The 14,516-nt window shown below is 47.0% G+C and overlaps 1 protein-coding gene across 1 annotated transcript in view; it reads right to left on the minus strand.

Annotated features, from left to right (window-relative positions):
* clcn2a (chloride channel, voltage-sensitive 2a) overlaps positions 1-14,516 on the minus strand; it is a 57,279-nt gene that overhangs the window by 16,159 nt on the left and 26,604 nt on the right. The window contains exons 3-6 of the mRNA XM_062525099.1: positions 3,500-3,631; positions 2,818-2,946; positions 2,318-2,451; positions 1,522-1,599 (exon numbers count right to left, since the gene is read on the minus strand). Coding sequence (XP_062381083.1) covers positions 1,522-1,599; positions 2,318-2,451; positions 2,818-2,946; positions 3,500-3,631 — 473 coding nt within the window. The remainder of the gene's footprint in view (positions 1-1,521; positions 1,600-2,317; positions 2,452-2,817; positions 2,947-3,499; positions 3,632-14,516) is intronic.

A 14,516-nucleotide genomic window follows, 5' to 3' on the forward strand; every position in this document is an offset into this window, starting at 1 on the left:
AGTTTTTTATGCACTCAACATCAAACTCTGGTAACAGAACACATAATATTCAAATGAAGTGCAGTGCTTAGATTGTTTTCCTAACTCCATCCTCTGTGGGTGTTTCTGCATTTCCTTGTGTGATGTGTGATGGCTTTATAATTGGCTCACACTTCATAAATAACTTCCTGCTATTGAAGCTACATAATTAAAAATGTCTGCAGACAAACAGAACGTGAAAGATTCAGAAGGATTTTATCATGTAGGACAAGCTGGAGCATTCTTTTTACATACTGGTACACAATATGCCCTTCAGCAAGAGGGGTTGAACCACATCCTGTAGTGTGCGGTTGTGATATTGCTGATTTAAATGAACGATGAAAATGAAGCACAATGTAACAATGACACCAGTGACTGGTGACACAGGCTTGAGGCTACAATCGATCAAGTGCCGTTGACATGCCTGCACAGGAGAGTGAGGGCTCAGAAAAGCTTTGCCGATCCCACACAATTCACTTGTAACTATTTTGTAGTTGCATACTCACACCCTTTGTGAATTTGACAGATTAATGGAAACTTGGTTTAGACTTGTCAGAATCTTAGTCTCCATCTTCAGCATGCTGTAACGATGGCCGGCCAGGGACCAGAGCTGTTCTTATCTAGCAAGACACAACTGCTTACCTCATGCAAACAGGCCATTCTGCTCACAAATATGAATATGCTAAGCTTACAACTAGAGGAGAATGGACAGTATCCACAACACATCCAGGGCTATTCACAAATCAGTGGTATAATTCTGTATGGAAAGGCAAGCGCATCTTTAAGCAATAGATGAATTTATGCTCTTTCAGCCACAGGCAAGAATACCCTTTCCAACATCTCTGGAACAGGCCCCTGTTATCTGATGGACATCAGTCTCCGCTATTTCTGGGCTGCATTCACGTAAGGCTCCAATCTGCCCTGAATGTGGGAGGCAGCACGGGGCTAAAATGGGCTCGGAGAAGTATACACGGCGTGTAAGGCGGAGGCTTTTCAAGAAAAAAGGCTGTTCTTTACGTCAGTGACTTCACGCATTAGTACAACTTCTTGGTTCAAGAACCAACCTGATTGGCCAATCATTGAATAAAGGAACTGTGTGCGTGCGACTCTAATTCGCTCGTTTGTTCGTTTCCTCGTTCACCGGACAACTTCGCTTTGAGGTCAGTGTTTTTCTCGTCCTCATCTTTTCACCTGGTGCTGCGCTCCGCTGGGGTGGAGAGAGTGGCGAGGCTGGGATGGTTCAGGTGAGACACATGTGAGAGTTGTGTGGGTGTCAAGGACATGAGGTTAGCATGGAGAGAGAGAGAAAGGGAGAAGGGGAGAGAGGGAGAGAGAGAAAGGGAGAGAGGGAGAGGGAGAAAGAGAGGGCACCAGAAACTGAGGGGTTTTCAAGGGGCGTGGGCCTGGGGGTCCAGGGGAATGGGGGGGGGGGGGGCTGTTGGTTGGGAGGGTAATGGTGGGGGTTTCTCTTTAATGCCTCCTTCATATGAAAGTGTCTCTTACCATATAGATCCCTCCAAACAAGGCCATGAACTTGCTCAGCAGAGCAGCACACAGGCTGGCCACATGAACAAACGGCCCCTGCGAAAGGGAGGAGAGGACAAAAGAGGAGAGAAAAGGGAAAGAAATTACCTGCAAGAGGAGCCATCACAAAGTCTTCATAATGGGCACTCATTATGTCTTCATAATGGGCACTCCCCCCTTCACCATTGTTTTCATTCAGCTTCTGCTGCATTGAACTTCCACGTGGAAGTGCTGCAGGTAAGCTTCTCTCTCTTACAGTGCATATTACTGTAACAGGTCAGGGCAGGTAAGCTTCTCTCTCTTACAGTGCATATTACCAGGTCAGGTGCACAGAGCGGTGATGGGGGCCCACAAGAAGGGTACACATATTTACTTACTCTGTTCAGAACATCACACTTTCACAGGACACAGAAAATCTATCTACAACCTTGTGTGCGTCTTCCGTATCACTGAGTTCAAAGCCTCTAAAATTGAGGTGTATTCAAATTCAAACATTTGCAGTGAACACGTTTTGTCTGAGCAGTTTGATTGGAATGATTTTTAGCAAACATTCCATTTTAAACAGTAACCCATCATCCAGCTCCCTAGTGTCCTCACACTGTCTGCAAGTGTTCCAAAATGTTGGCAAACATTCGCGAAGAACTCGAGTCTCAAGTCTATGATTAGTTATTTGAAAGAACCTCTGCATGTCAAATAATATAGCTGCTATCCACCAAGGGTCTTCTCAAAGCAGCTCCATGATGAGGTAGGACCATTGAGCAAGAACATCTCTCACCTCCTTCCCCAGGGGCATGCCACTGCCCAGGGCACAGGTGAGCCCGATGACTTTGGCCACAAAGGTTTTAAAGGTCAAGTATTCCTTCAGCACTACGCCTCTCAGGATAGTCTTCATCTCGGGGATCCCTGAACCTAGGGTGGCGGGAGAACAACAAGGAGAGTACTATGTACCCAGTCCAGTGTGTGTGTGTGTGTGTGTGTGTGCATGTGCCTGTGTGTGTATGTACCTGTGTGTGTGTGTGTGTGTGTGTGTGTGTACACGTGTGCATAACTTATGAACAAAAAAGTAGCGTCACACACAGAAGCTGTAGAGCAAGAGGCCGAGAGAGACACACAGACAGGAAGAGAGAGGGAAAGACAGACAGACAGTCTGACAACACTCCAGAGTCCAAAAGAGAGAGAGAGAGAGAGAGAGAGAGAGAGAGAGAGAGAGAAGGAGAGCACGGGGAGGGAGAGCGGCTCGGAGGCGGTCAGCCACTGTCTGCGCAGCCATCTCACCCACTGCCTGCGGAGCCAGGATCTGCGTGAAGCCTGCCGAGAAGGTGATGAGGACCACGGGGTAGGTCACCCAGGCCAGGTACTGCAGCAGCATGTTGCTGTCCAGTCCCCCGTACATCCACTTCTGGGCTGCGGAGACAAAGCAGAGACACCACCACCACCACCACCACCACCACCAGCGGCACAGCTCAGACCGCCATAATGGACAACCGCACTGCATATCGTTACACCACAGCCTGCTGGGGATCCCCACCCGCCATCACCAGGGAAGAGGACGGCGAGGGGAGAACAGCAGGCCAGAGGAGTTGAGCACGTCGCTGGTGCATCAACTATTTGTCATCGCTGTTTTGTTGTGGGGGGGAGGGGGGGATCTTGACGCACTTGTGAGATGAACTTTTCATTGATTTTCGATCAGGCTAAGAGAGGTGAAGAGCAAAAGATTGTGTGCGTGTGTGTGTGTGTGTGTGATGTGTGTGTGTAGATGTTAGTGATATTATGATTGAGTGTGGTTGTGTTTCTTTTAAGCTCCACTACAACATTGCTCTTGCATTTCGAGAAATCGAATTTCAGGGAATTGTGCCTCAACCAATTCCATCTGATGATGAAGAGCATGTGAGCAAGCGGGGAGACAGGTAGCCTAGCTCAGCCCCCCCCCCCCCTCACCCCGTCCCCCTGAGCTCACCTTGCTGGCAGAAGGCGATGGTGTAGTCCATGGCCCAGCTCACCAGCGCCATCAGCAGGCCGAGCAGGATGAGGAAGATCCAGTCCTCCCCCACCCGCGAGATCAGGAACTTCCTGCAGCGCGTGGCGCAGTCTGCAAGAGACACACGGACAGCTCAAGGTCAAAGACAGCCCCCTCCCTCCTCTCCATCCCTGCCCCCCCCATCCCCCCCTCCATCCCCCAACCCCCGCATCACGCCCCCTCCCCCTCTTTCCCTCTCTGAAGCCAGCGCGCACATTTCACAGTTCAGATGATTTCAGTGGCCGGCATGGCATGAGGCGGCCCACGCTGCCACCTGCAGCTCCTCCAACAGCGTGACGGGAAACGGCAGCGAGGGAAATGAAGACAAGGGAGAGAGAGAGAGAGAGAGAGAGAGAGAGAGAGAGAGGGGCGAGATAGAGAGAGAGAGAGAGAGGGCGAGAGAATGACAAGAGAAGGTGTGTGTCTGTTGGCGTGCTTGTGTGAGAGAGATAGAGGGGAAGTAGAGAGGGGTCAACGAAAGAGAGAAACGCATCAAAGAGAGCTTGGCGAATTATACACCATGGCCTCCCAGACCAAAACACTTTTAACACAGAGAGAAGGAAATGATAGAACAACTGCTGTTGAATGATGGGATTCAAGAGTTCTTTAAGAGTGGCAAAAAAGCAAATAGAGAACGAGCCCTTCTAGACTCTGATGAAGACGTGGCAAACGTCGAAACGTTAGTCCTACAATGTTGGCACCTTAAATAAATATCTAAAAACTTCACATCTGAGTTCCTCCGGTGAACCTTGTTTCTTCACTACAGTTTGTCCTCTCCCGTTGACGCACCAGACAGTGATTTCAGGAGCGCGGAGGACTGTTTGCTTTTTCTAGAGTGCGAGCCAATTTGAAACAAATGAATGATGATCTACTGAGCATGTGCATGACAGCTTTCACTAGACGAGCGACTAATGAAATATGGAGCAGAGGTGGACCTCCGTGGAAGGGGCTGGGGGGTTGGGGGGCTGGGGGGGGGGGGGGGGTGTCAGCGTGGCCCTCTGCCTGACAAGCCCTCCGGCTGCTGGGCACGGCAGCCTGACCACAGCAGGAGACGACAGATGTCTCCAGACCAAAATAAACTGAAGCGGCCGCCACAGCAACCGAGAGGCACTTGCTCCTGTTCACAGGCGGCAGCTCCAGGAGCCCCGGCCCTCGCTCTCCACACAGGAGGACCGAGATCTGACACGCTGTTATCTGTGTCAGAGTCCTCACTCCGCACCATCACACAGACAGACAGAGAGAGAGGGAGAGAGAGAGAGAGAAAGTGATACCCTCATCAATGCCCGCTGCTTTTACTCTTATTCTGCTGGGATAGAGATATATTTGAGGAACATATTTTGCGCTTCACTAGCCCTACTGAGAGGGAAATAGAACAGATCTTCCCTCTACTCTTCAAATGTGTGTGTGTGTGATTGTGTGAGTGTGTGTGTCTGATGTGACTCTCGCAGCAGCAGGAGCACTTATCTGCTTGGTGGAGAGACAACAGCAGTGCTGAGAGGGGAAACGTTGTGACGCGGATGGACGTCCCTCCCCAGTAGCAGCACAGCGCTTAAGAGAAGAACACGGCGCTGCGCCGTGTAACCCAAGCGAGGGATCCTGTCAGCGGCCGCTTCGCCACGCAGTCTCACGGGGGGGATTTTTTAATGACGCCGATAAGCACACACTGCATGGTGTCAGCTCGGATGTCACACCTCTTCTATCTCTTTTAAGTTAGAGGATGGAGAACCACATCCACTTCAAGCTCACACGCATACACACACACACACACACACACACACACACACACACACTCCATTGCTCTACACACAGAGAATTAAATATACCCTACAGGTGTCATCTTAGGTGTGAAGGTGTTACCCTCCTCAGAGTAAAGCTAGACATAGGAGGAGGAGGAGGAGGAGGAGGAGGAGGAGGAGAGGTGGAGGAGGTGGGTGCTGTGAGCTTCAGAGCCTGACACCCCAATGTGAGGCTGCATGCATAATGTAGCAACTTACAACTAACAAGCCCACAGACACACACACACACACACACACACACACAGAATGGCAATCTATTTATAAGCAGGCCTAGCTGTCCATGTGAGGAGAAGAGGAGGATTTGTGTGGGAGGTGCGAGGAGGCACTTTGTCTTGACATGACAGCTACTGTCAGGCTCCTCATGCCAAGCCTACTGGCACTCGTCACAGCCGGAGTCAGAGAGTGGCTGCATGGTGCACACCAGCTGAGCTGAACCGAGCCGAACAGGCCTCGGACCACGTTATTAATCGCTAGTAATGCAAGCAGAGGAGGGCACCGAGGAGTTGCGTTATTAAGTTGTGACACTGCCACATAATTTAGCATATAGGAGTCACTAGGTTCGGTTATACAGTGAAAATAAATATTGGTAGCCTAAGTGCATTTCCTATCGTTTTTGTTTCCATCCTGTTTATGTCCCTGTTGACCTGTATTGTATCTTATTTATGTGTATGCACGTTTTCATTATGGTATGTGGGTGGTGGAATTGATCAGCTGGGCAAACTAGTCAGCTGATTGCCAAAGCTGTCAGCTGACGTTCCAATCAGCTGATGCGCCAAATTTGAAAGACTTTAAAATAGCGGAAGAGAGGGAGAAACGGGGCGCTTATCACGTACAGGGAGACCATTGGAGACCTGACGATTTCGCGTCTGTATGTGCACAGAAAGCTAGTGGTGGAAGTAGCTAAAGACCACCGTTCACCGGACTCGAGGACTATTTGGAAGCTGAACAACAACTGCTGTCGCTAGTCTACGTTGCGCCGGTGAGACTGATCAGTTCGTGACCCGGAGTCATCTTTTTCTGTTTCCTTCTAAAGGCTCGTCGTGAGTTATGTTTGCTATTTCTTCGGATGGATAATTAAGACGGGTGTCTGGATTCATCTGCTTTCACTCTGGGGATTTGTGGATTACCTTTTTCGTTTGGGAGCATCTAAAGTTGCGTCACGGATGCGCATATTCGGCCTACCGGCTGAACAGGCGTGCGCGCTGGGAGTGTGCAGATCCGAGGTGACGTGTCGCGTATGGAATTAAGAACAATTAAGAACTTTTTGGACTATGAGTTGTACAAAAGTGTTTGAATGAGTGTGTGCAAAATATATGTTGAAACTCGACTGACGTTTTCTGCTTGCCTTGCTTTCTCTTATTATTCTGACCGGGACATATCAATATACAGCCAGATCAAAGAAATACCCAATTTTAAGTAATAGTCATATTTATATATAAGTCTGATTGTTACAGATGGTGGCCAGTACGGGATTGATCTGTATTGATTTTGTCACTGTGAAAAAAATAACTACTAAGAGTATGGCAAAGCAACAGTCAATGACAACATCTTTATTGTATACATTATACAGTTATGATGACAATGATGACAATAACGCTAATGAAGGCTATGTTGTTGGTGCTGGTGATGATGATAATTATGATGATGATGATGGTGGGGGTCAGTCTAAGTCTTTAAGGAACCAAGGGGAGAATGTAAACCAGGCTACACAAACAGACTATAATGAGTTAATAGAAGGTGTGGCTGCTATGAAAGAACAAGTGCTCAACATAGAGACTGATTTTAGAGACTCTGTGGTGAGTTCTGTGAATAGAGAAGTGTTCTTCAGGGAGTATGTCGATATGAGGTTAGTCAAGCTAGAAAAAGATTTAATGGCAAACATAGAAGAACTAAACAGGGAGATATTTAACTGTCTCCTAAGAAGAGATGAGCAATGGCAAAAGCAAGTTCACAAGCTAACTCTGAGCTCTCCCATAGCACAAAAAATAACATCTGTCACCCCTGAGATAAGCCCAACAGCTTTAGTTAACCTGAGTCTAGCTGGTGCACCTCCCTGCTGCTCCAATGGCCCATCAGACCCTGTGGCCATCTTTAATACAGACTGCCCTGAATATCTTCAACCTCTCCAGAGAGATCTGCCCTCTATCACCTCCAGGGAATTGGGGGAAACAGAGGGGAAGAAACACATGCCCCAAGGTGAAGTTCCAACCAGGGTCAAGGCAGGCCAGGCTGTGATCTCCAAAGAACCGCCTGACATGCCCACCACCTTGGCTGAAGTGGCCCAGGCTCAAGACGAGGATCCAAGAGTGGGTGAACTGAGAGGGTCCAGCCTGCAGTCATCGTCTACTCACAACTACATCAGTTTTGAGGTGCAACAGGGGGTCTTGTTCCGAATAGTCCCGGCTCGAGACGGAGGTGAGAGGTCCCAGGTGGTTGTCCCGCAGTCATTGGTCCAAAAATTCCTGTGTTACTTTCACACCAAGCCGTGCGGTGGACATCTTGGGCGGCTGAAGACGCTGTTGCGGGTCTTAAAGGTTGCCTGGTGGCCAGACATCCGTCACGATGTTGCGGAATACACAAGGACCTGCAGAACCTGCCATAACCAGAAGGCCAACAACATCGTGCCGTCCCGGTTACTTCAGAGCTCAGGTGGCAAAACTCCAGTGAAGATGAGGGATGGGGACTTCATGAGAGGTAAAAGGCCCAGGTGGACACCTGGCCAGATCCCGGTGTATTTGGTGGGGGCAGATACCTCAAACGTCACCAGGAGAGGCTCATCTACAGACTATCCTCAGAGCCACATGCCTTCAAACCAGTGGAGAGCAAAGAGAAATGGGTGGAGGATGTCTAATGGTAGGTGGGAGTGCACCAGGCCAGACGTGCTAAGTTTTGAATTTCCCGCAGGAAAGAGACGTCCTTTCACAAGGGTAACTTAGGCTGTGTCAGGTCATTCCTATCTCCAATATCAAAACCAGTTTACATTAAGCTAGTGCCTACAAGTGGGAAGGACCAGCAATTAAAGAAATATCAGGGTACTAACTACAGGGTAGGATGGAGCACCCCACGGACAGAGAAATGTGGTTAAAATGAATATATTTAATGGTGTCTTAATTTAGTAGCCTCCGGCTGGAGGGGGGGTCTATGTGACACTGCCACATAATTTAGCATATAGGAGTCACTAGGTTCGGTTATACAGTGAAAATAAATATTGGTAGCCTAAGTGCATTTCCTATCGTTTTTGTTTCCATCCTGTTTATGTCCCTGTTGACCTGTATTGTATCTTATTTATGTGTATGCACGTTTTCATTATGGTATGTGGGTGGTGGAATTGATCAGCTGGGCAAACTAGTCAGCTGATTGCCAAAGCTGTCAGCTGACGTTCCAATCAGCTGATGCGCCAAATTTGAAAGACTTTAAAATAGCGGAAGAGAGGGAGAAACGGGGCGCTTATCACGTACAGGGAGACCATTGGAGACCTGACGATTTCGCGTCTGTATGTGCACAGAAAGCTAGTGGTGGAAGTAGCTAAAGACCACCGTTCACCGGACTCGAGGACTATTTGGAAGCTGAACAACAACTGCTGTCGCTAGTCTACGTTGCGCCGGTGAGACTGATCAGTTCGTGACCCGGAGTCATCTTTTTCTGTTTCCTTCTAAAGGCTCGTCGTGAGTTATGTTTGCTATTTCTTCGGATGGATAATTAAGACGGGTGTCTGGATTCATCTGCTTTCACTCTGGGGATTTGTGGATTACCTTTTTCGTTTGGGAGCATCTAAAGTTGCGTCACGGATGCGCATATTCGGCCTACCGGCTGAACAGGCGTGCGCGCTGGGAGTGTGCAGATCCGAGGTGACGTGTCGCGTATGGAATTAAGAACAATTAAGAACTTTTTGGACTATGAGTTGTACAAAAGTGTTTGAATGAGTGTGTGCAAAATATATGTTGAAACTCGACTGACGTTTTCTGCTTGCCTTGCTTTCTCTTATTATTCTGACCGGGACATATCAATATACAGCCAGATCAAAGAAATACCCAATTTTAAGTAATAGTCATATTTATATATAAGTCTGATTGTTACAAAGTTAGCCGGGGGAAATCAATAGCATCGATAGTTGTTTATATAGCCCGTCACAAGCCTCTCTGGCCTGGACGAGGGGGGCTGCGCTTGAGTATGTTTGCTGTCCTTACAGGTTTTTCATAAATAATTGCCTCAAGGTAAATGGAAGGTAGGCAAAAAAAACAGTGGTGTTTGTCAAGAGGCAATGAACAGTGAGACAGAGGGAATGTCAAGGGGAAGACGAGGAGGAAGAAATATTTTGTGGGTGGAAGGGAGAGCAGAAAAGGAGGAGGAAGAAGAGGCAGACAAGAGAGATAAACATGAAAAAGAAAAAGGATGGGAGGATGGGAAATGTTGGGTGATGCAGAACTTGACTATTTCTCCCCTGCAGGTGGGTAGCGAGCTGACAGGATTTGCAGACACTGTCACAGTGGTGAGGAGGACAGCGGGACCCTTAGGAGGGTTTAATGGGACTCCTCTGAACTGCGCCCACAAGCCAGCCTGCCGAGAAGCGTACTGTAGGCGCTCACCTCTCTGCTCCTAGACAGGCAGAGGTGGCCACACAGGGGCAGCACAACTGACTCACAGGTTTGTGTTTTAATTGTGAGGAAACACGTACACATGCACATGCATATGCACACACGCACGCACGCACACAAACACTCATGCATGCACACACACACACACACACACACAGAACAGAAAGAGAAAGCGGGAGAGAAAAACAATAACTCACACTCCAAAGCGGCAATCCACCCATTCACAATGACACAGACAACACCCCTGACAGAACAACCTGCTCACATCCTCCTTCCTCCACACAAAATATAGCACACCATGACAGACATGGCCTTTCTCCCACAAACACATACACACATAAACATACATTTGAAACATAAATTTCATTTACCTTCAATGTCATTACATAAACCTCTCTAGTTAAAAAACTTTAGGCTGATTATGCACCCTACTGGAGTATTAGGAGAACTGCACAGAGAGGGCGAGATGAGTGTCTCTGAACATGAAAGAACACGAAAGGTGAAAACCCCTGTGATTATCTGACATGAATCTCCCACAGTATAAAATGCAAATTTTAACACGGTTATCTTTCCCTTTGATTGACATCCAAGATCCTGTCATAATAGATATAGAGCAAACAGCCCCAGCCCACACAGCCTTCCTTTGTGGTCAGCCAACAATAACAGCAGTAACTCAACTACAACAACAGAGGGCAATCACTAGCAGCTCGGGTATTCAGTGTGCATGTGTGTGCGTGTCAATGGACGTGAAGCTGTGCAGAGGCCCAGGGTGTAGTCGAAAGCACAGCCCAGAGAGGGATTCCAGATGCCCCTTTCATCCTTCCGGCTGCACATGTACTGTACATGTTCGTCTTGGGAGAGAATGCGTTTACTAACACAGACACAGATACACACAGACACAAAGACGCAAAGACGCAAAGAAGCACGCACGCACGCACGCACGCACCACCAGATATAAGATGAACAGTCCCTGTGTGCTTCTACTCAGCCCAGCTGCTGGGACTGAAGGGAAATGAGAGGACTGATACTAGACTATTGCCTCTTAGTGTGTCTTGACACCAGTGAGCCATGTCATTCAAGCACCTGACACTCGGCGCCCTAGGTCATAAACAGGCTACGTTACAGTATCTGGTACAATCACAGTTAACCACTACCTGGGCATCTTCTTTCAGTGAGATTCTAGTCTGGGACTAGTCTGGCTATCACCATACTAAGCACAATCTTTTAAAATTGAACATTAATCTGGGGAGTCTGCACTTTATTTCTACTGCACAAGAGGCGTAATCAATGGGCATAGTTCAAATGACTCTATACAGTTTTGGATAGTCCCTCAACCAATCAGACCAACCGGATCCGGGTGCGCACTAGTTTGTGATTGGACCCAGGAGATGTGGACAGGAAGCAGGAGAGATAGATGTGCAGGGTTCCGGTGGATCATGCCAAGTCTGGGATACCATAATTCACTAACGTTTCCCTCAGACAAGAAACATGTCAGGCCAATCAGCGACGAGATGGGAAGACAGAACCAAAACTTATACTGATAATCAGAAACATCAACACCTGCAAACGTAAAAAAAATGAAAAAAATTGTTATAGTTGAGTTGTTATAGCCAACCATTAACAACACAGCCAGGCAACTACAGCGCTACACTCTAGCGGCATGTACTGTAAATGAGAGCTCACAAACATGTCCCCCCAGTGTACAGTAGCGCTGTAGCTACCCCGCAGTAGCAACTCCAGCTAGGGCAAAATCACTTCTTTTTTTTTACCTACTGACGGCAGGCTACTCGGTGACCTTGAGAAATGGAGATCTACTGTATGTGAAACCTCGCCGGATTTCTCCTTTAATTAAATTCTGATCGAATCCTTTCAGCAGTACAGCAAACACATCGTTCTTGTGTAGCCTACTATAATGCAGTTAACTCAAGCACCTGTGCAACCATTGGATGGGCCTATGCCAGCCCAGCACCCAATTATTTTGACCTTTTATGGGCTGCCAGAGATCCACAAAACCTTAAACAACCTCCAGGCCAACCCGTAGTGGGCTCTTATCACCTTACAGTATGTGGATCATTTCACTAGATTAGACCTTAGCTGAGAATCTACCTTCTTTCACAAAAGATACAGGACACAGTAGACTAAACATTATAGAATCCATGAATCCTCTTATAGATGAGGAGGAAATTTATCTAGAGTCAAATCATTTGTGAATGCCATATAGACCTAAACCGAGAGACGGAAGAGTCAAATGATGTGTGAATGCCATATACAGTAGGCCTGATGGAAGAGCCTAAACCAGGGGTCTTCAACCTTTTTCAGCCCAAGGACCCCTTGGCTGTGAGAGAGACTGAGCACGGACCCCCACACCTGGCACACCTCAAATCATGCTTATCATTTGAACCGTCAGTCATTAGTGCCTACATGCATGCACGTAGGCCTACGCGCACGCACACACACACGAACGCACACATTCTAAACATAAGTTATTATTAACAGGGGGGTAACTGCTTTATACAACTCGTTTCTGATAATTCTTTACATAGTGTTGCATAAACTCGCCCTATAATAGAATGAATGTCGCAAGGGTCAACTAAGGTGGATATGTAAGGGATAATCAACGACGCACCGTGCGTTTAGGAAAATAATGCACGTTTTAAGTGTTAATAAGGTCCCGACACCGCAGGCATTATTGCAGTGCATTATTTTCCTATAAACGCACGGCGCGGAGTTGATTATCCCGTTTATACCACTGCTACTATCATTTTCGTTTATATTGCCGCTGTCTTAGATACAACGTTGCTGTGTTTACCGTTACATTCACATTGGCGAATTAATATTCAAGTGTGAGAAGCTCCGCTTTAACCCTCTCTGGTGGTATAAATTCAGCTAAATTCAGGCAAAGCGTAATTTGCTCAACCTGATACAGACAGAGAGCCTCTGCATCTTGTGTAAATATAACTTGTCTTACACAAGGAAACACAAACACACAAGATTATCGTTATCGTTCCATTTTGGTGGTATGACATCGCGGAGAACGTTGGATTAATGAATTCACGCAGAACGCCTTGCCGTGCAAAGACCTCAGACTCTCATTTAAAAAAACCAAAAAAACAAAGCAAAACATCACACAGAACAAATAGGCTACCCCGCAAAGTTCAGGGTCCATCAGTCCCGACATTAAGCAAACGAATCAAACAGTCGAAACGTAATTTATCTCCCAGAATGAAAAGAACGAGTTTGTTAATGGTCATGCCGCTGAAAACGAAGCTATTTAACTAATAGGCACGGGGGGGAAAGTGTTCCATTGGGTAACACAATGTTACAGGGATCACATTATCACATGCATGATTCATGGGTAGCCTACAATGTGTTATTTAAAAACGAATATGAAGCGATTTTCATTGAATATTATGTTAACTTTGACAAATGTTATTTTTTGGAAGAGAAAAAAATGCTTCAGACGAAATATTTTCGCGGACCCCCTGCAGTACCTCCGCGGACCCCCTAGGGGTCGCGGACCCCCGGTTGAAGACCCATGGCCTAAACAGTTCCTCACTGATTCAATAAATAACCCCTCAAAAACTCTTTTGGATGTGGCAACTGTGTGTATGTGAGTGTGTGTGTGTGTGTGTGTGTGTGTGTGTGTGTGTGTGTGTGTGTGTGTGTGTGTGTGTGTGTCAGTCAATCAGTCAGTCTGCATAATCCTTGCAGCCAACCTTACAGTGTATCTCTGTAAACATTGTTGCAATGCCTCTTTTCAGGCTACTACATGCTAGCCCAGCTTTTTTTGATTTTTGATATTTTATTATGATATGATGAAAGCCACAATGTGACATGTCATTGATTGATTAATAAATTATACAGATATGGAGCCAGAATGTGTGACGCCTTACCCTTTCACAACACCCATGCTAACCACACCCTGCTCTGTCAGGCTAAATAGAGCCTGCCTCATGCCAGAAGTAGTTCTGACTGTTTCCCGCCATTTCTGTGATGCTGGAAACTGGCCTAACTGAGAGGGGAGCAGAAACACTTCACAAATGCAACAGGTAAGAAAAGGATGTGAGATGAACCAAGCACCTTTACAAAACAAGATAGAGGGGACATTTTGACAAGCCATTTTATGTAGCAATGATGTTTTCACTTTCGACAGAGACAACGCTCCCTGCTCACAGCCTCTTTCTCTGTCTTTACAAAAAGATTTTTATCATGTGGCACATTTTTTGTGTCACAATTTTTCAAACAATATTAGTAAGTAAGTAAGTCAAATTAATTTAAAAAGCACATTTAAACACAGCATAAACTGACCAAAGTGTTGTACAGTGGATAACTAAAACGTATCAGGTCACAAAACACAGAAATACAGAGAATGAGCAGTACAGGGTTAGGGAACAAGGAGGAAGGCCAGGGCGTAAAGGTGGGCTTTCAGCCTGGATTTGAAGGCAGAAATGGAGGGGGCGGATCTAATATTCAGGGGGAGCCACAGACCTCTGTTCGAGTCAAGAGCGCGGCACATGCAGAAGCCCTTTGTTTGATATATTACAAACAAGCCCAATTACAACGTGA

The sequence above is a fragment of the Sardina pilchardus genome, chromosome 2 (assembly GCF_963854185.1).
Source record: "Sardina pilchardus chromosome 2, fSarPil1.1, whole genome shotgun sequence".
NCBI classification, from domain to species: Eukaryota; Metazoa; Chordata; class Actinopteri; order Clupeiformes; family Clupeidae; genus Sardina; species Sardina pilchardus.